General features: G+C 41.5%; 1 protein-coding gene across 3 annotated transcripts in view; it reads left to right on the top strand.

Moving 5' to 3' along the window:
• The window catches only part of ZMAT4 (zinc finger matrin-type 4), a 326,969-nt gene that overhangs the window by 116,342 nt on the left and 184,950 nt on the right, over positions 1-25,677 (top strand). For all 3 annotated transcript variants that reach the window (XM_058525273.1, XM_058525274.1, XM_058525275.1), the window contains one exon: positions 8,064-8,153. In XM_058525273.1, the coding sequence (XP_058381256.1) occupies positions 8,064-8,153 (90 nt within the window). The remainder of the gene's footprint in view (positions 1-8,063; positions 8,154-25,677) is intronic.

Here is a 25,677-nt window from a genome sequence, read left to right as displayed (position 1 = left end):
CTGTCCTTTTTGCTTTTGAAAAATAGACTGATTACTGTGTATAAGAGGAAAGATCCCAAGAGAGCATCTAGTTTAGATGATGGCACGTGTCTTAGTCAGCTCGGGCTGCCATAACAAAATACCGTAGAATGGTGGCTTAAACAAGAGACATTTATTTTCTCAGAGTTCTGGAGACTAGAAGTCTACGATCCAGGTGCCAGCAGGGTTGGTTTCCGGCGAATCCTGTCTTCCTGGCTGTGAAAGGCCACCTTCTTGCTGTGTCCTCATGTGGCCTTTACTCTGTGCATGTGGAAAGAGGAAGAGATCTCTGGTGTCTCTTCCTCATCTTAAAAGCCGACCAGTCCTATTGGATTAGGGCCCTCCCCTTCTGAACCCATTCAACCCTAACTGCCTATCTCAAAATACAGTAACATTGGGAGTTAGGGCTTCAACATATGAATTTTGGGGGACACAATTCAGTCCATAACAGCACAAATGCTCGGGATCCTGTAATTAAAAGCTAAGAGACGTATGACCCTAGGCCACACACAGGTTAAAAGAGACTTTACCGAGCCAGCATCTGGTGAGTCTGGATTCTTGGAAACAGTGGAGGAATTGCCTCTGCCTTGCCCCAGCCTGCTCTTCCCAACAAGCTGCATCTGCGTGTGCTGCGGTGTCTGCGGCAGCATGCCTCACTCTGCATCTTCACTTTTGCACCCGTTGCAGCAGTTCCTCAGTTTCTTCCGAGTTTATGCTTCAAGCTCAGTCTTCATCAGTTCACTTGCTGAGAGTGTTTCCTGCAGTGTGCAAGCTCTGCAAACTGCCCGCAGGAGTTGTGGCTCAGAACTCTCTCTGGTCTGCAGGCTCCCTGCTTCTCTCCCACCTGCACTGTAGCAGTGGGGGATGGAGATAGAAATAGATGGCTGATGGGTTTAATTTCATTTTTAGAATGGAAGGGAATCTATAACAATCATGTACACAACACTTTCATACAATCATTTTAGTTAATCAAGGGTCTTGGGCTCTTGTTCTGGGATTGCCCCATTCTTTCATTCATGCGTTCAGTCACTCAATCGACAAACCTTTTTTGAGCACCGACTGTGTGTCGGCCATGGTGACAGACGATGGGGATACAGCAATAAACATAACAGACGTAATCCCTATTCCCTGAGAATGTGTAAGCTATGGGATCTTGAGCAAGTCTCTCGATCTTTCTGAGACTTATTGTCCTCATCTTGAGGTAGGACTATTAGAATGGTAGATCATCAAGGTTGGAATGAATCAGTAAAATTATGATTTTTCCCTCTAATTACTGGGATGATTAGATCGCTTAAGAAATTTGGAAAAGTAAAAAAAAATACATAAGAAAAATTAAAATCACCTGTGATCCATGATAAACAATGTTAATCCTTTGCTGTGTTTCTTCCTAGACGTGTCTTCCTATGTCTTTGTTAGGTTATATATTTTTGTTTAAAAATTTTGGCATCATTTATATTCTGATTTGAAACTGACTCTTTTTTTCTTAGTATTATTTCAGAGATATTTTTCATGTCATTGAACATTATTTTTATGCTTGTTAATGGCAGTTTGGTAATCTATCATATAGATATATTATGTATCTCTCTTGTTCAGGACATTTAACTTATTTTCTCATTTTCGCTATTATGAGTAAATGGCAATACGTGTCTCTGATTGCTTCCTTAAAGTAAATTCATAGAAGTAGAATTGTTGGATCAAACAAGTTTTTGCCTATTGAATATGTATTGCAAAATTTTCATCCAGGAAGCTTGTATCAATTTACATGCCTATTAGCTATGAACGAGAGTGCCGGCTTTCCTGCATCTTCACCATTATGGATATGTATATTTTGTAATTTTTTGCCAATTTAATGGGTGAAAATACATTTTTTTAGTTTAAAAATTATAAGGTAGCATTTGTATGAGCTTCTTTGTATATATCTTTTAGCTATTTGCATTTCTACAATTCCTATTTATATCCTTTGTGTATTTTGTGCTTTTTTTCTTATAAATTTGTGAGAGAACTTTTTATCTTAAAGGTTTTAAGCTGTTTTCTTTTACATGTTGCAAATATTTTTCCTACTTTGTGGTTTCCTTCTTACATTTGTATATTTCACAAATTGAAAACACATTATTTTTGTAGCCGTATCTATAAATCCTGCTTCTTTTGCTTTGTTGTTTACAAAACTTTCCAATCACAAAGATATGTATATTTTCCAATTTTTCTTTTTGTTTCCAAATTATTGGGTCTATTTTGGGATTTTTATTCTATTCCATTTATTCTACCATCAAAATCACCCCATATTTGGTCTGGTCTTTCATATGTAAGGTGTCAGCTATTTCTTTACTACTTCCTCATCCCATTCCTCTCCATTCTAGGAAGTGTCTCTGTCTTGACTTCCACACTGATTTGCACTGTTGATTCTACTCTTGAACTGCTATGGGAAAGATCTTCAAAATTAAACTATAATATTTTTAATGTCCTTTATAAGCTTTATAAACTCAGACAGCACATGTTCAGCTCAATCAGTTGTCATCTCATCTTTTAGCTTTTACCCTCAGTTCATATTTTCTTGAATTAAATGACACAAAACATATGCCATTTAAAACTTCCATTTATTGTAGTAAATATTTTGCAAAGAATTGCTTGATGTCTCCTCCTTGAGAGTTTCTCCAAAGTCGTCTTTTGTGTTACAGAATTTTTTCATGGGTGCCACTCATCCTTGGCAGAACAGAAAGTTATGAAGGCCTGCGCGTGTCCCCACTGGGTGTGGATTGGCCTTTAATCCTTTCATAGTCCATCTGAATACTTTTAGGATCTTCTGATCTGATTTCAGCTATAGGACTGGATTACAGACCGTTCCAGTAGCCCAGCAGACCTGGTAGGAGGTCTGGACCCTAGGCATTGGGCAGTTCCAGCAGACAAGTTTTATTTCTTCCTTCTAAGGGCCAGTTTTCTCTTCCTAGATTTTTACTGGGCCCATCTTCTGCTCTAGGTACCAGAAGTTTCTGTATCCAACCTCCTCCCTGTGGTTAATCAGGAAAGGTGCATCACTCTGGGAAAGAGCCCACTTATCAGAGGCGATCTGCAACTCTCAGTTTTTCTCTTTGGTTTATCTGTACATAACCTTGACTTCCTAGTGAAACTGTGCTCCAGCTTTCCCAGGGCTCAGCCCTGGGGCCCTCAGCCTCCGAGTGTTAAGGAGGGTTTTGCCAGGATGCCTTCTCCTTCTTCCTGAGAGATGGAGCCCCCATCTCACATCAGCTAGTCATCCTCGGGAGCCGGGGAGTGAGACCTTCGGTATTTGTTGTCCTTCCCTTAATTGGCTCCTCTTTACCCTAGAACAAGTAGAAATACCTCAAAATTGGTGGCATGTGAGAATCACTGTTCTGTAATTATCAGTGTGTTCCAGGTTTTCCCTTTTTCTCATAGTCCTCGGCCTATTTTAGCTGGTTTCTGGAAGAGGTATAATTAGATACCTATGATAAAATAAGAGGTGAAGACTTAACGAGGAGATCAGGAATGGGTCTGAAGGCTTATTTGAAATAACACCTCTCCTGACAGCCTCACAACTGTGATTCGAGGATAGAACGAGATGATACACGTGGAAGGACTTGGACGGCTGTTTGGAACATTATGCAAATACATGGTTGCTTTGTTATCTCCACATTTTATGAGACCAGAAATCAGTAGCCTTGTTGGAAGCAAATTTGGGTTGTGAATTTTTTAAAGGAATATGTGATAATGGAAGATGGCTATTTAGGTGAAGCACAAAGCCATTCTATTTCTGTGTTTCGCCCCCTTCTTTCACAGCAATCCATCTCAAAATAGAGGTTTGTCTTGTTCTTTATCCCTCCAAAGAGAAGGCTGGCCTGATTTTGCACTTTAGACTATTTCTTTGAGTGCCAAGAGATTGTTTCAGCAAAAGAAAGCAATCTGCAGATAGGTCTGCCCCGGCACGGGGCGCAGCATCCGGGGCAAAGGCTTTAATTAAAATGGAAGAATTGGTAATTTCTGGCCTATCTGGGAAGCTTCAAGTTGATGTGGTTTGAATGAAAGTAATGACTTTTGCTTAAAATGCAGATATTAATGCAAGAAAGAGCCTGGGATTGACTTTCGGTGCAATTGAAAGAGATTGTAATTTCTTTTTCACGTCGTTTCTCTTAGAGTAGTGGTCCTCTTTCCTCCTGAAACTCTGTCATATATACATTTAACATGTAAGGCATTTTTTTTTCTCCTTAAAGTTCTTTTCAGTTAGCAGTCTTTTGAAACTGCTAAAAGCAGTGCAAGTTTTAGGTATTAATAAGGCTTTGAAAAAGTCATAAGGGTTTGTTGTTGCTCATGTTTATTTGGACGACATAAGCCAGTTTCAGAAGTAGCTTTCTTCCAGGTCTTCTCATTTTGGTTGTGTGGACGGCATTTACCACCCGGCCCCATCATCTCTGTTCGTACATAGGAAGAGCAAGTGACTGCACTGTGAAAAGCACACATATTTACCATGGCCTTTGTATGTACCAAAATGAAGTTTTAAAATTTGAAGTAACATGTATTGCTCTTGGGTTAAGGAGGCTCATCTAATTACCAACTATTGCAATGAAAAAAAATTTGCACTTTGAATGTTGATAACACATTAAAAAAGAGATGGAAATGTGGTCAATTATACCAGTATATGTTAAAAGCTTTCCAGATCATTTATGCTTTTTGCTAATTACAATCATTGTTAGTAAAAAGTACACTTAATGAGGAATTACAATCGCTTGAGCATTGTGAAGTTATTATTTTTACGTTAAAGGCAAATTTGTTACAGAAATAAAAAATGAAAACCATCCATACTCTCTCTACACTAATAAATCATACTTTTTTCTTTTTCTTTTTCACTTATGATTGATATACTTATAAATATTTATATAAGTTAATCACAGTATACAAACAATTTTGAGTTTAGCATTTTTTATTCCATATTCATCATGGAGAAAGAATTTTTTTTTTTTTCAATTTCTGACTGACATAAGGCATTCTGTGGCTGCTTTAACCAGTCTCTTATTTTGAGTATGTAGTTGTCTCCCAATTTTTTTGTTCCTGTTTAGATAATGCTGCAATTAATATCTTTGCTCAAAAGTAATTTTAACTTTTTGTAGGGAAGGATGTTTTTGTTTTTGTTTTTAGAATAAATTGAAAGGAGTGAGATTACTGTGCCAATTTCAAGCAATTTGGGGTAGTTAAGGGGTTGAGAGCAGCCAGTGGGAGGAAGACCCTGTAGGAGACTCTGTGTCCCATCTTAAGAAAGAAGTGAGCATGTCAGGAAGATAGGACAGGAGTCACCAGCAGAGCTCCACCCTAACGCTGAAGGCCCAGAGCGGAGGCAGGCCAGCTGTGGGGCACCCATGAACATTCTGCTAGGAACCTCTTTTCCTTTGTCAACCAACATCATTTGGAAGTGATTTGGGGTTTGAATCAAATTAACTGGGAGGGTGACCCCACACTCCTCTCACTGAGAAGTGGACTGTCTTTGGGGTTTTTATTTCCTGCCCAAAGTCAGGGTTGGCTTGTGGGCGGGGAAGGCACTGGATCCAGCCCAGGCAGCCTGGAAAAAGCAAGGGGAGGCAAGAGAGATGACCAGGCAAAAGGGACACAGCTAAATGATGAATGAGAATGCCTCCACCATCATTCCTGAATCAGGCGGTGTTGGCCAAAGCTCTGTTTCTCTTCACCCATTCACAAGGGCAACGGAGGCACCTGCAGTGTAGTCAGTCCTTGCATCAAACCTGGAGGCTGGGGAAGCCGAAGGAGGAAAACAGGCGTTTAATGAACAAAATTGCTAATAAGCCGCAAATCCCAACATCTCTCATCACTAATGGCTTCACAGCCGAGCTTATCACATGCTTCCCTTTTCTTTTCAGCTAATGAGTTCTTACTAGTTTTGATAACTGCAATTAAATAACCCACTGAACTCTGCCTTTGCTGGAAAGGGTCTTTTTGAAAGAAACGTCATATTTTCGGGAAAGAGAAAAAAACCAACCACAGAACAGGCTGCGTTATGATATTTCCAATTTTGCCACATTTTTTTCTCTGGGAATCCAGGGCTTTGAGTAGATTGATGACGCAGGAACTGTGATAAGAAGTTCTTCTATGGTAACAAATGCAAAACTGAAAACCCACCTCAGCCAGATTTGAGCTCACACTGTTAGCACTTCATCTTTTCACCAATTACCTGTCTGGTGTGCTTTGCACCAGCCCAGGCTCTGGGGCCACGTTCAGTGTCTTGCAGGTTTTTAAATGTTCTTTTTTATTTTTTTTTGACTGTAGCAGTATTCCTAATATTACCGCTACCCCTTACCTCCAAAAAACCAACAAAACTGTAGAAAATGTATACAGATATTAGTAATCAACATATTTATCTGCAGAAGGAAAATGCTAGTCTGCGCTGCATCATTCTCAAAGACACGCAGAAGCTGAAGAATGATGTTGCAATCATCTGACATAGGTCCAGATCAGTCTCTATTTCTCTGTCCTCCCAATCTTTCAGGCAAACAAGAGTCCAGATAACCTTGATTAAAACTCACTATGCAACCTCGAAATGGCTACAAATATATTTCAAAATCATACTTTAGTACTTTTAGACATCTGTAATATTTTTCATGTTCCATTAGTACTTTTAAACCTATGTTAAAGGCCTTAAAAGTGTTCAGGGACTGATTAGAAGCACAGTCTTCTTGCTCTAGGCACAATAAAGGAATCAAAAAAGTGATAAATGAGGAAAACCAGATGGAAGGGATTTATAATATATCCTGTAAACAAGATGCAATTTGCTGCATGTGCTCTGAAAATCGCTTTGCCTTTGTGGCTAATCCATGAAGGCAAACCATCAGCTAGAACCCAGCTGGAAATAAAGGCAAAGTGGAACCAAGGCCTGGAAAAGAAAGAAATAGTCTCTGAGTAACGGAAGGGGATAGGAGACTGGAATTAGGTAGCAGTGGGTTCAAGGAGAATTCATGCTATAGAAACCACAGTACAACCAAAGTTAGGGACTGGCGTAGTCAGTAGTAAGAAATGTTTCCATTATTGTGGATTGCAATTTTTCACAGGCAATGTCTCATTTGATTCTCATGGCAGCCCTAATAAATATTATTATGTTCATTTTGTACGTGGGGAATATGAGACTCATTTTGGGTAAAATAAACCCAAATTAGAGTAAGTGACTTGTTCGGTGTCACACGCTAGAGAGTGGTAAGGCTGGAACTGAGGTGCAGAACTTCTGACTGTTGTATTATAGTGCTCTTTTCACTCCACCATCCTGCCTCAGTTAGTGTCTTGGAAGTCAACATTCTTTAAAGGTGAGGGGAGTTCAGGTGGGCTGTCAGTTGAGCAAAGGAGTGGAGGAAAGACGGAAGTAGGAAGGGATCAATTTCTCCACGCCGGTCATGGACCCGTCAGCACAGGCAGAAATCCGTGGCCTTGCTAATCCTGCAGGAGGTAGGTTTTTATTAGTTGAACTTCGTGTGTCTGCTTGCATGTAGCTTGGGCTCTGGTTAGCCCTCCGACTTGGATACAATATCTTTTGTTTGCTCTTGATATCTGACCTTGGAAAATCCCTTTCAATAGCTTATTAGGAGGCTCAGGACTGGGAGAACCAGCAGAAAAGACTTCTGTTGGAGGAGCTGTGTGTGCCAGCTCCCAGGGGGGTGTCCCCACCTCCTCACGGCAGGGCGTCAGGAGCGAGAGAGCAGGTAGGGGACCTAGCTTTTCATCACAGATGATCCTTATATTATTCCCTTTGCTGACCTGTTCTTACTTTTGAAGACAGTTAAATATATTATTCACCCCAGGTTAAAAGATCTCTGTGTTTTTACCTTTTTTCATTAACTGTGTTCTCTAATCCTGAAATTATATTGGCTTTATGACCTTGGGCAAGTCACTTAACCCATCTGAAACTTCATCCCATGTAACTCACAGGAGCATGGGAACATGTTTTCTAATGCAATTACTTCTTGGCATTTGCAGTGGCGATGTTTCCAAGGATTTAAAATGCCTTCTCTTTCACAGTATCTTCTGCTTTTCCTTCCCAGAGTCGAAAACATGCAAGCAAAGTCCGATTGTATTACATGCTTCACCCAAGGGACGGTGGGTGTCCTGCCAAGAGGCTCCGGTCAGAAAATGTGAGTATCTGCACCATGTGATATTCTTGGAGGATTTGTTCTGTTTGCTAATAACTTTGCGGGTCTAGGAATTGTAGTCATGTCCAGCTTAGTGGGAAAGCTAAGTAAATAGAAATAGTTCTCATCAAATATTACAGAAAATATTACATGGGAGCAAGTTTTTCTTTTTCCTGCCAGAACTTGCCAGTCTAGAGTTGGAAGATTTTTGCTGCTATTGCATTGGGACCACACAGAGAAAGAATGTACAGAGGTGCTGCGACAGAGAGAGGCTGGGTGAGGGGAGACAGGAGCCATCAGCAGACAGAGAAGACATGACCTGAGGGCAGACCTGTCAGAAATATCAGATACTTTGCTTTTTACATATTTTATTTTTCGTTTGGTGTGTAAAACAGAATGCCAATTCTTTAATTTATAGTGAAGACTGTGCACGTCTTGCAAATAAAAATACTCAAGGTTTTTGATCAGCACCCCCTCTCCCTCAGGGACCGTATACTTGGAAGAAAAATGGCAATTAGAAAGTTGCTTTCAGGGTGTAAAGTCAGAGCAAAGGGTTTACTTCAGCCAGGCCAAGGCAAAGACTGATGAAATAAATATTCCTTCCTGCCAGCAGGAGTTGCTTTTCATAATGAGTGGAATATTCATATCCATCCATTGCAGAGGCCCTCCATGGTAAACCCTGTGGATTATATACCGAATTTCCTCGGCTTTTGAGTTCTGAGGAGGCTGCAGGCATAGAATTTATATCCCAGCTATCACTTGTGCTTATGATCCTGTTTTCCTTCTGCTGCCATATAGATGTCGGTCTTCTTTTCTTATTAAAAATGAATATGTGATCAGTGAAGAAACTTGACAAAAACTGTACTTGTGTATTCTTCACAGGAGAAAAAGAACAAGAGAACAGCATATGACCAAAGGTAGTGAGCATCAGAGCTGGTGTTAATGACTTCTAAGCATGCCTTTTAGCATCCCAAAATAAGCTGTTAATACATGGACTAATCTGGAACACTGTGGAGTTTTCCTCTTTAAACATTTTTTTATTGGGGTAACATTGGTTTATAACATTATATAAATTTCAGGTGTACATCATTATATTTCAATTTCTGCATAGATTACATCATGTTCACCACCCAAAGACTAATTACCATCCATCACCATACACATGTGCCTAGTCACTCCTTTTGCCTTCCTGCTCCCCTCCTTCCCCTCTGGTAACCACCAATCCAATCTCTGTCTCTATGTGATTGTTTATGGTTGTTTTTATCTTCTATTTATGAATGAAATCATGCGGTGTTTGACTTTCTTCCTCTGACTTATTTCACTTAGCATAATACCCTCAAGGTCAGTTCATATTGTTACAAATGGTAAGATTTCATCTTTTTTTATGGCAGAGTAGTATTCCATTGCATATATATATACCACATCTTCTTTATCTATTCGTCCCTTGATGGGCACCTAGGTTGCCCCCATGTCTTGGCTTTTATGGTGAATGATGCCACAATAAACATAGGGGTGCATATATCTTTATGCATTCGTGTTTTCATGTTCTTTGGATAAATGCTTAGTAGTGGGGTAGCTGGATCATATGGTATTTCTATTTTAATTTGGGTATTCAGGGTCTTTTGTTGTTCCATATAAATTTTAGGATTCTTTGTTCTATTTCTGTGGAAAATGTCATTGGAACTTTGCTAGGGATTGCACTGAATCTGTAGATTGCTTTAGAAAGTATGGACATTTAAACCATGTTAATTCTTCCAGTCCATGAGCATGGTATATCTTTCAATTTCTTTGTGTCTGTTTCAATTTCTTTCAATAGTGTTTTATAGTTTTCAGTGTACAGGTCTTTGACTTCTTTGGTTAAATTTATTCCTAGGTATTTTATTCTTTTTGTTGCAATTGTAAATGGGATGGTATTCTTAATTTCTCTTTCTGCTACTTCTTTGTTAGTGTATGGAAACACAACTGATTTTTGTATGTTGATTTTGTATCCTGCAACTTCACTGTATTCAGTTATTATTTATAAACGTTTTTTGGTGGCTTCTGTAGAGTTTTCTATATATAAAATCACGTCATCCACGAATAGTGACAGTTTCACTTCTTCCTTTCCAATTTGGATCCTTTTTATTTCTTTTTCTTGCCTGATTGCTCTGGTTAGGACTTCCAGTACTATGTAAAATAAGAGTGGTGACAGTGGACATCCTTGTCTGGTTCCTGTTCCTAGAGGGATAGCTTTCAGTTTTTCTCCATTGCGTATGATATTAGCTGTGGGTTTGTCATATATGGGCTTCATTATGTTGAAGTACTTTCCTTCTATACCCATTTTATTCAGAGTTTTATCATAAATGGATGCTGTATCTTGTCAAATGCTTTCTCTGCTGCTATTGAGATGATCATGTGGTTTTTATTCCTCATTTTGTTAATGTGGTGTATCACATTGATTGATTTGTGCATGTTGAACCATCCCTGCATCCCTAGAATAAATCTCACCTGATCATGGTGTTTAATCTTTTTAATGTATTGTATGCGATTTGCTAGTATTTTGTTGAGGATTTTTGTGCATCAGTGATATTGGCCTGTAATTTCTTTTGCATGTGTTGTCCTTGTCTGGTTTTAGTATCAGGGTAATGTTGGCCTCATAGAATGAGTTAGGAAGCTCTCCCTCCTCTTCAGTTTTTTAGAAGAGTTTGAGAAGGATAGATATTAAGTATTCTTTGAATGTTTGGTAGAATTCACCAGGGAAGCCATCTGGTCCTGGACTTTTATATTTTTGGTGGTTTTTGATTACTGTTCCACCTCCTCACTGGTGATTGTTCTATTCAAATTCTCTACTTCTTCTTGATTCAGTTTTGGAAGGTTGTATGATTCTAAGAATTTATCCATTTCTTCTAGATTATCCAATTTGTTGGTGTATAGCTTTTCGTAGTAGTCTCTCATCTTTTGTATTTTTATGTGTCCGTTGTAATTTTTCCTCTTTCATTTTTGATGTTATTTATTTGAGCCTTCTCTCTTTTTCTCTTGGTGAGTCTAGCTAAAGGTTTGTCTATTTTGTTTATCTTTTCAGAGAAGTGGAGTTTTCTTTACTGCCTTGGTGAAGCAGCGTTTAGAGCTTATTGGAGGCAAAAGATGTCAGGAAAACTTTGCAAGCTGCTGAGAAGTGGGACTGAGTCTAGTTCTGTCAGCTCTTAGCTTTATGACCTTGGGCAAGTAATTGCTCTCTCTCAGTTTCCTCAATAAGGCTATAATAATCATATTTCCCTCAATGCGCTTTTGTCAAAATGAAATGAAATGATAGGAAATGAGGTGCACTGTTACATGCCGGGCACTGAGGAAACAGATAAATAAGACCAAGACTTGCCTTACAGAAACTCATAGTATAGTGAGGGAGATTAACATTGTATAAAAAATAGCGATAATGCCACAGTACAGGTGTTTATTAACATTCTGCACAAAGTCCCATGGAGACAAAGGGCAAGTGAGTCACGCCAGGGCAATCCAGTCAGGGACAGTGTTCCTGAAGAGCTGGTATTCGAACTGGGGTCTTTGGGCTTGAATGGATTGTACCAGATGCAGGCGGTGGGAGTGAGGAAGGGGGACAGGTGCATTCTTAGGTACAGTCCTGTCAAAAGGACTTAAGAAGCCACGGGAGAGTCGGTCTAAGCCAGCTTTCATGTCATCTCAGAATCCTGTAGCTACACTGGAGTCATGCTTCCCATCAGGTATCTATTAACAGAGAGAACAGAATTAGGCTTTTTTTCCCCTTTGAAATTATCCAGTGATGGTGCCTGTATCTCTTCAGTCAATAGCCATTGAGTGTCTTATCCTAATAGTCAGAAACAATAGGGTTCATGGAAACTTGACAATTGGCCCTTTGACACAGATTATTTTCCATCCACTCAAGTTCTAATCATGAGTGTTTCGCTTACTTGTATCTGAGCTCCTAGGGAGGGCTGGATCAGGCAGGCAGAAGCGGGCACTGGGCTCGGGCTGGTGTTACTCGAGAACATGGTTAGACCCGTGATTCACCTGACTCGGGCTCCAGTTCTACCAGAGACCTCGGGGTCAGTCCATAGAGGGGAAGATGTTTGGATTTTAAAGCAAGAAGTATTTGCAAGGATTCTTTACCAAAAACCTCTTTGATAACTTTTTCCTCTGGTGTATCCTGGGTTTTGAAAACTTTGATCTACCAATGATTTATTTATTAAATCATTTTTTCTATAATTTATTAATCATAGTATGAAAGTAAATCAGTAAACAGGAAAAGCAACTTGATGATCTTACTTTTTTGTAAGAGACGGTTGACGCTTTTATTAGGCTGTGTGTACATTTCATAGGTGAATGTATCATTTCCATTAGGCATCTTGAGATATTGGATGCAGTGTGCAAGCCAGCCCCAGTCCCTCTCCAGGGCTCTGAGTGTCAACGTTGGTAATTATTTCGACGAACTATCTTTTGTACAGACTCACATCTAAGGGTTGAGAGACTGAATATACAAATAGACAATGGTCAGGTAATGTATATAATAGAACTTTGACCCACCACCTGCAGCAACCAGTCCAGAAAACCAACTGATTAATGTAGAGTCACCATCCCAGGAAACCTGCCCGCTGTCAGTCAGTCTTATAGGAAGTCAGACTACTATTTCTAGTAACAATCCAGGAAGCCAAACAGTAACCTTGTAACAATAGGCCCCAAATGGCCAGGACTTGATTAATAGCTGATGGCTTCCCTAATTTTTGACCCCAATTCCAACTTAGGACCAACCAGAAACAGCCAAATATGCACCCCTAACCAGTCACATAGGATGTCTGCTTCTAGTTAGCCCACCAACAGCTTCCCCATGCTGGCAGCCTCCAATCAGGGCACAACTGAAACCTTCCCTTTTTATCCGTTATAAAGCTTTCCCAATTCTCTTCTTGCCTTTGAGTCTCCTCCAAACACAGGTGGTGTTGGCTGACTCCCTTGCTAGAGCAAGCTCTAAATGAATAGCCTTTCTTGTTCTCGTTTGGTTGGTCTTCGTTTATTTCCAGAGGGTTGTAAAATAGGGTTGTAAAATGGGGATCCTAAAAACATCTAATATGTAGGTTCATTGTAAGGCCCAGTGAGGGTAACTCATGGGTTTACCACTTTGTTTTCAAAGCTCTTTCTACATGCAGTATTGTTACTGATCCTATCTCCACCAGCGCCCTGTGTTCTTGGAGAGAAATAATACTTTATTCCACCTGCCTCTCCATTCCTGCCCATTCTCCCACCTGCCCTGCTTCCGGGGGCTGTGACAGGTTTGCATCCCAGTGTGACCTGATTGAGAACAGTTTCTTGGCTGCCCTGAATACCCAACAAAGTGAGTGGCTTCTGAAAACAGAAAACTTCTTGCTGATTTTCCACACCCTGACCCCACCTGCACCTCAGGCCCAGAGTGATTCCTAACATTGACGGGCTGGTGAGTCATGGCAGCCACCCTTCCCTCCCTCTTCCTACCCCTCTGGGAGTACATAGTGACTCCAAATCTACATACAGGTGACCGCAAGTGCCTGTTATTATTCCCAAGGTCTGTTGCCATCTCTGCTCCAGGTCATTTGACCTTTTGTGGTGGTGGTTATTTTTTTTGTGAGGAAGATCAGCCCTGAGCTAACATCCATGCCAATCCTCCTCTTTTTGCTGAGGAAGACTGGCCCTGGGCTAACATCTGTGCTGCCATCTTCCTCCACTTTATATGGGATGCGGCCTCAGCATGGCCTGCCAAGTAGTGCGTCGGTGCATGCTGGGGATCCAAACCCTGGGCCGCCAGCAGCAGAGCGCGTGCACTTAACCGCTATGCCATGGGGCCGGCCCCTGTTGTTGTTTTTTAAAAACTTAAATCCTTTTCTGTCTCCTGTCCTGGCATTTCCAGCTTTTTAAGTTCACCCTTCACATGCTTACTCTTTAGCATCCTCATTTGGATCTTCTGTGTTTTTTCTCTGAAATTTTAGAGCATGACACTTTCCCCTGGAGGCCACAGAGTAAAATTAAATGCAAAATAAATTGTTATAGTTGATTGCCTTAGAGAAATTTTCAGTAATCCCATGAGCATTAGAGCCAAAAAGGACTTTAGAAATCGTTCTAGTCCATGGAGTCTCAGATTTTCACCAATGGCCCTTTTTATTATCTTCTCACCCATGGATCACATGCTTTGAAAAAAATTGTCTGTTTGAGAAACAGCACTTTTAAGTAAAAAGTTGATTTAGTTTTATTTTTATTCTGTAAGGATAAGTAACTGCCAACCAAAGTCATCAGTCAGTATTGAGTAAATAGTGTTTTTACATGGAGTTAATATAATTCCTTCTAAGTGGAGAAACCTGACATTTGGTTAGTGTGATCAGGCTTCTCACTCCTAAATATTTATGTGATGTCTCTTAGGTCTGAAATACTCAGCACAGCTTGAGAGCCGCTGGTGTCACTTTCACAGGTCCTAAACTTCCTGGCGTCCGGGCTGGGAGGACTCAATCTCATCCCACCCCCGCTGCTCCTACAAAGGTGAAAATGAGGCCCAAAGAACTACCCGGACTTGCCCAAATTTGTTAGGCCTGAGATCAACACCCTCCCTGCTTCCCTAAATCCTGTTCCTAGGCTTCTTCCACATTTCTTGAAATTGTATCTTATTTGGAGGCATTGAAGCCATCGCTGGGTCGGGAGCCAGAGAGCACTGCTGCTCTGGGGCAAAGCAGTAATAGTAGCTGGCACTTCTCAGGTGCTTCCCACTTAAATTCTCAATGCTTTCCATACATTAACACATTTAATCCTCACAGCTCCTGTATAAAGTGGGAATTATCATTATCCTCACAGAGAAGCAAACTGAAAAGTAACTTGACCGTGGTCACACAGCTGATGAGTGGCAGAGACAAGGCTGGGAAAATATAAAACAAAACAAAATTTCCTCTGGTCCTGCAAACTAACTCCCCATGTCACTTTCCGAGACAGGTAGTAAGCATCTACTAAGTGCTAGAGGTACAAGATGGAAAGACATGGAACCTTCACCAACAGGTATCAGGATCTAGTGGGGGGGCTGATGTGCAAATCAAGGGTTTTAATAGAGTGTGATAGGTGCCACCATAGACATAGGCCCGAGCTACCATCTGGGCCCAGGGGAGGGGTCCCCAACCTTTCCCAGGAGGATGGGGCAGGACAAGGTTTCCTAGAGAAGGTGACACTGAGCTGATTCTTGAAGGACAGATGTGGGTGAGCAGAATGAAGCAGGATGGGAAAGGGCTCTTCTGAGTGTGGAGTCACCATGAGTAACGTCTTTAGGGAAATAACATTCAAAGGTATTTCTTGAGTATAAAGCACCAGTGGGCGGCCACGTTAGTTTCCTGTGGCTGCTGTAACAAATTACCAGAAACTGGGTGGCTAAAAACAACAGAAATTTAATCTCGCACAGTTCTGGAGGTTACAAGTCTGAAATCAAGGTGTCAGCAGCGGCGTGCTGTGGGGGCTCTGATTGGAAATCAGTTCCATGCTTCTCTCCAGGCTGCTGGTGGTTGCTCGCAATCCTTGTCGTTCCTTTGCTTGCAGCTGCGTCTGATCTGCCTTCGTCTTCACATGGCCTTCTGCCCTGTGTGCATCTCTGTGTGTTCTCTCTTATAAGAACATCAGTCATTGGATTTAGGGCCCACTATGAGCTAGTATGACCTCATCATAATTAACTAATCTGCAAAGGCCCTATTTCTAAATAAGATCACGTGTCTGAGGTGGACATGAATTTGGGGGGGACAGTATTCACCCAGTGCAGCAGTGGAGACAAAAATTGAGTTTGGGATAATGGACAAGGGTACAGACCCATACTGTGCATAGTATTAACATTTACTTTGTTAAAATTTTCTATTTTCTCAAGTTATCTGCTGCTGAATTCATGGGGAATTCTCAAAGATAGGTGCATTTAGCAACAAATGCTGTGTCTTTTGCCTTTCGGCTGTGCATCTAGAGCTAGAAGTGGGGATTCTGTCCGTGGCTCAATTACATATTACTTTTACAACTTTATTTTGGACTTTCTAAACCTCGATTGCCATCGTTATCATCGGGGACTCTAATTGTTGCCCTGCCTGCCTCTCAGAGTTGTGAAGGGCTCAAATAAAAGCTTCCTGTTTGTGAAGCTGCCTGATAAACTGTAACGTATGTGTAAAGTGTTCTGTCATGGAATTTTTTATTCCTTGTATACTGGTTCCATTCTTTGGTCTCTACAGTGCAACATACAACCTCTATGGTCCAGTTAGGGGCAGGCCTGCTGTTCTCATTTGGAAGACCTGAAGAGCAGTTAGGAAATCAGTAGGCTTGAGTTAGTATTTATTTATGTGTCTTAAGTCAGGAATCAGAAAATAGCAGCTAGCTAAATGTAGCCACTGCCTGTTTTTGTAAGGTCTGCAAGCTAAGAATGGTTTTTGCATTTTTAAACAATTGGGAAAAAAGTCAAAAGAAGAATAATAGTGATATAAAAATTACATGAAATTTGAATTTTAATGTCGATAAATAAAGTCTTATTGGAACATAGCCACACTCAATCCTTTACATATTGTCTGTGGCTCCTTTTACACCACAAGAGTGGAGTTGAGTCGTTGCAAGAGAGACTCAGTGTCCCACAGAGCCTAAAATGTTTACCCTCTGGCCCTACATGGAAAACGTTTGCTGACCCCTGTGTGAAGTAGGTAATTTTGAGAAAGGGAGAGGTGAGTTGTCACTCCTCTGGGTGTGTGTCTCCCTACTCACAGGGATGATCCCTTTAGGACATGTCAGACTCTAAAGCTGCCTTGTCTTCTGTTCCTCTCCAGAGTTTTATTTTTTTAGTGGCCAGCAGGTTGAAGGTTTTGGAGAATAGGAATTACTGTTCCAAACCCGAGCGAGAACATTGTTACTATTTTGCTTTGTTTCTTTCTGTACTGATAGTTTGAAATTTATGAATAGGTTCTGCTGTAAGAGTTTGTTTGAAGCCTGCAATACTGTGGAAACAATGCAGATGCTTTGTTTCCTATACCATCTACAGACCAACTTCAGCTTACAGAAACCAAAGCGCTTGAATTTTCCAGAACAACCCTGATTTAGAATATTCTTTCTTGTCACTACAAATCAATGATACATCCTGGAAAGTCTAATATTTCCTTTCCAAACTGTACCCAAAAGTAGAATAAAAACTTTTGTTATGTAGATACACAAATAATAATTTAAATGAAAAAACCCAGAACTCCTCATGGATGTGAATGTGTCGTATGGCTTTTCAGCTGTACATGACTTTGAGGGCCTGAGACTAGGTCTGTAGCTTGGGACTCTGGTTCTGAAACTCATTCATACTAAAATATATATCATAGTTATTACTTCTATCTAGAATCTGATCCAGAGGAGAGGAAAGAAGGATTCCCTGAAAAGACAGCTATGAAATAATTTTGTTTTTAACAGTGGAAGTAGTGTCAGGGGTCTTTGATTAACTGGAGAGCTTCCTGGCCTCCCTCTTTACTCTGGAACTCAATTTTTTATTGCTGACGTATCACTGGACGTAGTCTCTTGTTAGCATGCTGTTTATGTGTCAGGCACTTTACTAAATACTTGGCAGATATTTCATTTGAACTTGACAAATATAAGTAGGAATCTTTATTCCCTCTTTTAAAAAGATATGAAGACTGAAGCTTCGGTCTAGTATCTTACCCAGAGTCACACACCTTGTAAGTGTTACAGCCAAGAGTCAAACACAGAACAGTTTGGCTGTAGAACCTGAGCTCCGTATTACTATGAAGTCTTCATTCATTTATTCTTTCACTTAAGAAATATTCATTGATTGCCCACCAAGAGTCAGGTACCATATTGATTGTTGAGAATTAAACAGCGAATGAAACAGATACAGTTTCTGTTTATAGTATTTACAGGATAGTGGGGGAAAGGGAAGTTAATTTAAAAACATCATACAAATATATAAATGACAGAAAGTAATGGAAAAGCATAGAATGGGGAAACCATAAGTCTTTGGAATCAGTGAATGCTTCCCTGAACAAGAGATGCTTGAGCTGTATCTGAAAGATGAGTAAGGATTAACTAGTCGAAGAGGGGAAGGAAGGCAGGAGAATTCCACATAGAGGGAACAGCATGTGCAAAGGCCCTATAGTCAGAGAAATGATGGCTGAACAGGTAGAAGCAGGCAGTGATGCGAGATGCAGAGCATGGACTGGTGGGAAGAAGAGCACTGTCAAGTATCAGGCTTTCAATAGTCCACTGAGAGAGCATGGCCTTGGATGAGGGTGATGGCACCAGTGGAAAATGAGAAATAAATAGATTTGGGGATAATTAAGTAGGTAAAAATGATGAACTGAATAAGGAGTGTAAAAGAGAAGGAGGTTACCAAATGACCCCCAGGTTTAGAACTCGCACAACTGGATGGTTGCTGCCCCTCCTGCAGCCACAGTAACCTTCATCCTTAAGGCCATGACCCAGAGAGCAGAAAGATCTGAGAAGCGGGGAAGGATGTGAGGAAAACCCTTTCTCAAGCATTGATCCAGGCTGAGAAGGACTAAAGTTGCATAACAGTGAATTTGCCTTCAGCCGAGGGGTAGGGGGCAGCAACAGGGAAGGTCGACTGTTGTCCTCAGAGCCTCTTACGAGTCAAGCTTTCCACTTCTCTGGTGGAGGGTGAGGCCAAGCCAGGGGCCAGCCCAGACCGTGGATCCCACAGAGGCACGGGCTAGAGGTACCCTGTGGTGTGCTGATGTCCAAAGCCAGGACAGTGTGTTGAATGAGTTCCAGGCAGTCACCAAGTGAGGCTGCTGGGGAGAGGACAGTACCAGAACCGTGGTTCCTGAATTAAGCCAGCAGGCAGTTGTGTGGAGGGCTTCCAGAGAGGAATGCAGAAGTTGGCAGTGGTTAGATAATGTGCTTCCGGCAGGAGGACTTGGGTTATTTAAAGGGTTGGAACAGCTCAGATGTGGTATTGGGACCTAGGTCCAGTGACTTCCAGAGTCCATCCTGTTCTTCCTTAGATTAAAAGGCAGAGATAGTAGGATTCAGATTGCACAGTTTTAGACTTGATGAGGGCAGGAGCCTTACCTTATTCATTTTGTACCCTTAGTACTTCACGCAGAGGGGTTCCACAAATGATTGTTCATATTTTCATAATAAGATATTGTCTTATTGTTTTTTCTTTAAAACAATTATGATTAAAAATAGTTTTAATAAAAAATTATCACTTTTATAGGAAGTCTTACAGAGCATTACCACGAAATCATATTTTAGTTATATGACTATCAGAGTGTCTTCGTTAAAAGAATATTTTGTGTAATTGGGTTTGTTCAAGAAAATCTGAGGGTTATGGACAGTTTCCATAAGAATCTTCACCGGATTCTGGGTCCCATGTGGGTCATCTTCAAATAGGAAAAACCCGAGGAAAGGGAGAGGCGGGTTCTTGGAGGGCGTGCTCTCAGGATCAGGACCCACGTCTTCTGACCCCATCTACCCCCTAGCCCTCCCCTCCTCCAAACCCTGCTCGCTTTCCGCTGGCCTCTCCCTGGCCGCCTCTGTTGCTAACCATTACCTGCCTTCTCCTGTCTGTCCTGGAGGCTTGACCTGTTTGACCAGAAATCAACTCTTTGTGCAGGAGTTGACGCGCAGCCAACAGAGGTGATGTCCTCCCCAGATCCCAACCCTCTTTCAGCACTAAGAAAAAAGGAGCGTGTCAGTCAGGAATTTCTTCTCTGTAGGATATTTTGGGGCTGCCCCAGGGGAGAAGGGACTGAGCACACCTGCTGGACGATCTTAGGACGTGGAGGAGCGAAGAGCAAATTCCTTGGCGTGTGTTTTCACTGCACACTCAGCAGGCCCCTGAAGGTGAATTGAAGTATATTTTTGTTGAGGGTAGTTTGAATTAAAGAATTCTGATGATCGCAGACTGCAAGAGAGCTGTTTATTCTGTGATCCTCGCTCCTTAACGTCAGCTCTGAAATGTCAATGTTGGCTTTTCTTTGGGGGGCTCTCAGGGATGCACAGGAGTCCAGGCACAGCTGGGTGACTCACCAGCCTGTGGCAGCTGCATTCTGCAGCTTTCTCTTCTTTTCTGCTGTGTTCCCTCTTTTCAGGTGTCTGTATCTCAAGCGTATCTTTCCCGTCTCAATTTTTTTTCCTGATAGATTTTCTTGGTTAACACACTAGAATCTCAGAAAACATCGTTTGTTTTTCTCTCAAATCCCAACTCTTTCCTGAAAAATTTTATCACTCACTTTTAATCAGATTTCTTTCCTTATGTGTCTGGGGCCATTTATCTTCATCTCTTCCCTGGCTGCAGGGAAGGGTGAGAGGAGATCTAGCCTCCCTTCCTTCCTTTGTCCTACAGAGCACAGTGAGTCTTACTCTCATGCGGGTATGTCATAAATCATGCCGCTGTCTTCCCACAAGTGACCCCATGTGCCCATTCTGTTTCTCCTTAGTAACCTCTGGGCATTCTTCATGCTCAGAATATTATTCTTGCAGAACAAAGAAGTCTGTTTCCTTCATTACATTCTGGCTTGTGAGTTTGGCTTTGTTTAGGTTGATGTGTTCTTTTAGGAATATATATATATATATATATGTATATATATATACATATATATATATATATATATATGTATTTTTTCTTCTTGCCTTAGAACCAGCCAAGGGTTGTGACATTAGAATACAAGATACATTTATAACTTCACGTGACCTGGATTTGGTGTAGGTAATGCTGAGACAATGATAAATGTCTCCTGATAAATACCAGAAAGCCTTGCAAAAATACATTTGAAAAATAGGGAAGATGCATTGAGTTCTATTAATTCACAGGAAAATGTCTTTTTGGACTTAGATCCAGCAAACCTTTCTCACGCATCTGTCCTAGTGCATGAGACGGCACTGGGAGCTCTGCATACGTGATCTTAGGTAATTCTCAGAAAATTTTATCATGTGAGCATTACTGTGCCCATTTTACAAAAGAGATAAAAAAGGTTCAGAGGGCACTGGAAGTGCACATAAGATCCAAACTGCGGCCGTCTAATTCCAGTGCCTCTTTCACCCCTCCACCTCCCTGTGCCAGGCTTTGAGGCGTTGTTTGTTTATTTTCGAGACACACTTTCCCTCCTGGCTCAGCCATTTCACTTAGTGGTGACATTGGTAGTGCTAGGTTCCTGTAGAACATTCTCTGTGGGAGTGATTCAAGGAATTCTTCCACTCAGAACCTGCGGTGGGCTGGGGCAATATTCATTGGGCCATCCTGATCGTGTTCTTTTTGTCCCAGCTGCCCCCTGATGGTTGATGGCTTTATAGACCTATTGAAAATCTGGGGGGCCAGATGCTGAGGTGCCATCTGATTCAGTGTAATGTAAAGGAAAAGTCACAGGCTTTGAGAACTGCCCTGGGATTGAATCTGGCCTCCAGCTCCTGCTAGCTGGGTGACCTTGGTCAAGTTCCTTAATTTTTCTAAGACTTAGTTTCCCCATCTGCAAAATGGTGGCAACAACCTGTATGTTCCAGGACTACTGTGAAGAATGATGTGATGATGCAAACATAGAGTACGGAGCATAGCACCTGGTGAGGGACAGGCGCTCGACACCTGGTACTTCTTTCTTCCGTTTCATGGACTCAGTGATGCTATGTGGACCTCTTGGTCCACATATGGATGCTAATGGACCTCTTTCTGATGCTATATTTGATAGGGGGAAAACACAGCAGGCTGATTAGAATGAGTTAGTGGGGAAATTTAATGGTCTGTATTCCAGGACTAAATGCTGCTGAGAGATACATTTTCTGTAGAAGCCCTAAGTAATTGCTGAGGGGCTAGAAAAACTGAGAGAAAATATTACAGTGTTCAATAACATTCTTGTTTTAAAGAAGCTAAACTAATACAAAGAGTGAAAAATATGGTGTTGGCATTAGCTCATCGAAGCTTTGCTTGAAGGAACATGTACGTCTTGTCATTCCTTGGCTGTTATCCAGCCTCAGTATTTAAGTCTAGCCAGAAGAGAGTTAGGTATTTGGAACAGCTTTGGGTGACAGCACGCACACCCCTCAGCCACGTGCCCAGTGCAGCTGGTTGTATTCCCCTCCCTTCTGCTCATGGGCGGCGTTGTTCAGTCACGGCACAGTGACTCTAATAGATATTAAAAATGAGGCTGTGTAAGCATGTCATTCTTGAAGCCTCATCGAAACTCTCTATGGAAGCTTATGGGAGTGAACGTGGTACAGGGCCATTACCTGCTTGCAACAAGAACTGTTCCTCTTGATCTGTGACACTGAATAGTCAAGTAGTCTTGTAATCATGTATAATTCATTTATTAGTTTTGTCTTTTTGCCAAGCATAGTTAAAAGAAAAATTGTGTAGAAAAGGAGATTATTTTTATTGTGAATTCCTGATGGAAAAAGGCATTTTTCTTCAAAGTTATTAACTTGGTTTTACAGCTGACCTTTAAGGGAATGTCTCTGCCTTCAGATACTCAAGAGCTCAGCAAATATTATCCTCCATGTAATTTAAATAGTCATAATAGTTTGGGCCATAAGCACTGAATATGTATCAGAAGACGCAATGTTGGTTTTTTTTAATTTTTGAGATTTTATTGTAGAAGAAAAAAATCTTGTTTCATTGGTGCATTGAGTGATGGTTGACCTTTTCTTATTAAATTTTCTCCTCACATTTCAGCTCTACATAATCCTAGAAGGTCACTGGTTGGCATTAGCAACCCCAGAAATGAATGGTCATGATGTCACATCCTAGAATTGACAAATTAGTTTGTTTGATCTCTCATTATCCATTATATCCATTGTTGTAATGGGGGATGGAAAAATTCAAGATGGAATTACGACCTGAAATTGCCTGAACACCAAGAAATAAGGGTCTTTAGTGTGTCTCTCCTGCCTGTCCCTTTCTCCATACAGACTTTGCATGTTTATATTTTTTTGTGTGCTTTGTGACATACTGTCCTGGGCAGCAGTTCTCTGCTTTCATAGCTAATGATGCAAAAAGGAGAGAAAGAGAAGGAAGGGGGAGAGAAAGAGAAAAAAAAAAAAGACTGTTGTCAAGGCTTAAGTAAGGTTAAATTGTGACCAAAGAATATCTGAGCCTGGAAGGGATTTTAAGGCTTCTCAATGCAGGTCTTGTCACCTAGAAATAAAACATAAAACCTCTAGTCTTGTCTGCACTTCACTTGGACTTCAAAAAAGGCTGAGGGGGCCGGCCCCATGGTTTAGCAGTTAAAGTGTGTGCGCTCTGCTGCTGGTGGCCTGGTTCGGATCTGGGCGCACCGACGCACCGCTTGTCTGGCCATGCTGAGGCGGCGTCCCACATACAGCAACTAGAAGGATGTGCAACTATGACATACAACTATCTACTGGGGCTTTGGGGAGAAAAAAGGAAAAAAAATAAATAAATAAAGTGATTTAAATATTCTCTGGAAACCAATGTTGTGATTCATAAACAAACTGGATCAGTGGGTTGTTTATAATTTCAAATGTTTCTTTTATTTTCTAATGCAATAATTTATTCATCCATATAATCCATTAATAAGTGCTTTGTGCCTATTCCAGACATAGAGTAAGTGGTGAGCAAAGCCAGACTCAGACGTGGTCCCTGCCCTCAGCTGAAAATGGCAACTGACAAGTGCTATGGGTGAGTGGGCATGGTGCTGAGAGAGGTCATTCGGGAGAGGTGACCTACCTGGGGATTGAAGGAAGGTTTCTCTGAGCAGGGATTCCTAAGTAGCATCTGACGGGTGCACAGGTATTGACTGGGTAAAGAAGTCAGGCAAGATCATTCCAGGGAGAGGGAACAGCATTTATGAAAGTTTGGGGAGGGAGAGAGGTGAACATGGCTGGGGCAGAACAAGCAGGGTGTGGTGTACCAGAGGCTGGAAGCATCACTACGCAGGAAGCAGACCACAGTTTCTAGGGGGAGGGTGACGTGTAATTTATCATCCAAACTGGGACACTTGTGAAAGTGAAAGGGCGCTATTAATAAAGACACTGGAACAACAGGTGTGACCCTATGTGTATGATCCAGCACTCTACTGAAAAGCCATTTAAAAAAGGTTTGGTCTTTATTTTAAGTGCAATGAGAATCCACTGAAGAATTTTAAGCCAGGAGACTGAAATGTCAGATTTGGCTTTTAGAAATCACTGTGTTGCAATGTGGAGAAAAGATTAAAGGAAGCCCCGGAGGGGGAGTGAGTGGACTGTTAGGAGTCTATTGTGGAGGTTTAGGCGCGTTGGACTGGGGTAGAAGAGGTGGAGATTAGAAGTGAACAGATAGGAGAGGGGTTGAGGCGAACATCTTCAGTGATGGAGAACTGATTGCAGTAAAGGCCCTGGTTTGTTTCCACCTCCTCATACCCACACCCTGTGGTATTATCCTCCCGACCTGACAGGCTTGACTACACAGTCTGCTTTGGCCCGTGGAACGGTAGCAAACGCACCACAAGTAGAGCCATGAACACACATGTGCTTTGCATTCAGACCCTTGATGCTCTTGGCCTCATGCAGCCAATGTGGGCCAGCTGACTGGAGGATGGGAGGTGTGGAGAGCATGTGGAAGATGTGGAGAGAGGTATGGGCCTCCCGGGGGAGGCCATCATAACCCTCAACAACCAGCCAGCGCCAGCCAACAACCAGCTGGCTGCCAACGTGGAGAGCAGGAGAGCCTGGCTCAGACCAGGAGGACCACTCGGCTGAGCCCTGCTGGGGTCGCTGACCTGCTGAATCATGGACTGGATAGGAACTAGTTGTGGTTTTAAACCATTAAGTTTTGGTTTGGTTTGTTACACAGCAGTAGACATAAAAGCTGCACACGAGAGGAAACCCTGGAAAAGGACCAGTTTAGTTGAGACACGTTGACTTTGAGGAGCTATTAAGACATTTAGGAGGTGACATCAAACAGGAGTGTGTTGTGCAAGGGAAGCTTAGCTGATTACTGTCAAAGTAGTGATAGAGGATAAAATCAGCTGTAATTTTGTGCATTTTACTACTGTATATGCAATAAAACAATACCGAATGGTATTTCTTACCTTCTGGCACATGGGGTTGAAGGACAGTGGTTTTGATGACCTGAGGGATAGGAAAGGTGGAAATGGGGCCATGTGGCCTGGCAGCTCTGGCTCCTGGCACTATCCTATAGTGAGGAACATGCTGCCTGTGGTCCTCCTTCTGTGCCTTCATTCCCTCTCAGGGCCACTGTGCTTGACTTGCAGACACTCTCTTCACCTCTCCTCCAAAACCTTGGCTTGAGAAATGACCTTATAAGCTCATTCACACTAAGGTGCAAATGACTGATAAGCTTAAGTCTTTTGTTTTGCTCAGAACACTGAATATTTTTTTTTAACTGAGGCATAATTGACATACAACGTTATATTAGTTTCAGGTATACAACATAATTATTTGATATTTGTATATATTGCAAAACAGTCACCACAATAAATCTAGTTAGTATCTGTCACCATACATATTTATAGAATTTTTTTTCTTGTGATGAGAACTTTTAAGATCTACTTTCTTAGCAACTTTCACATATGCACTACAGTATTATTAACTA

Source organism: Diceros bicornis, chromosome 29 (genome assembly GCF_020826845.1).
Source record: "Diceros bicornis minor isolate mBicDic1 chromosome 29, mDicBic1.mat.cur, whole genome shotgun sequence".
Classification (NCBI taxonomy): Eukaryota; Metazoa; Chordata; class Mammalia; order Perissodactyla; family Rhinocerotidae; genus Diceros; species Diceros bicornis.
The sequence above is the reverse complement of the archived record's forward strand: the minus strand, read 5'-3'. Positions and strand labels throughout refer to the sequence as shown.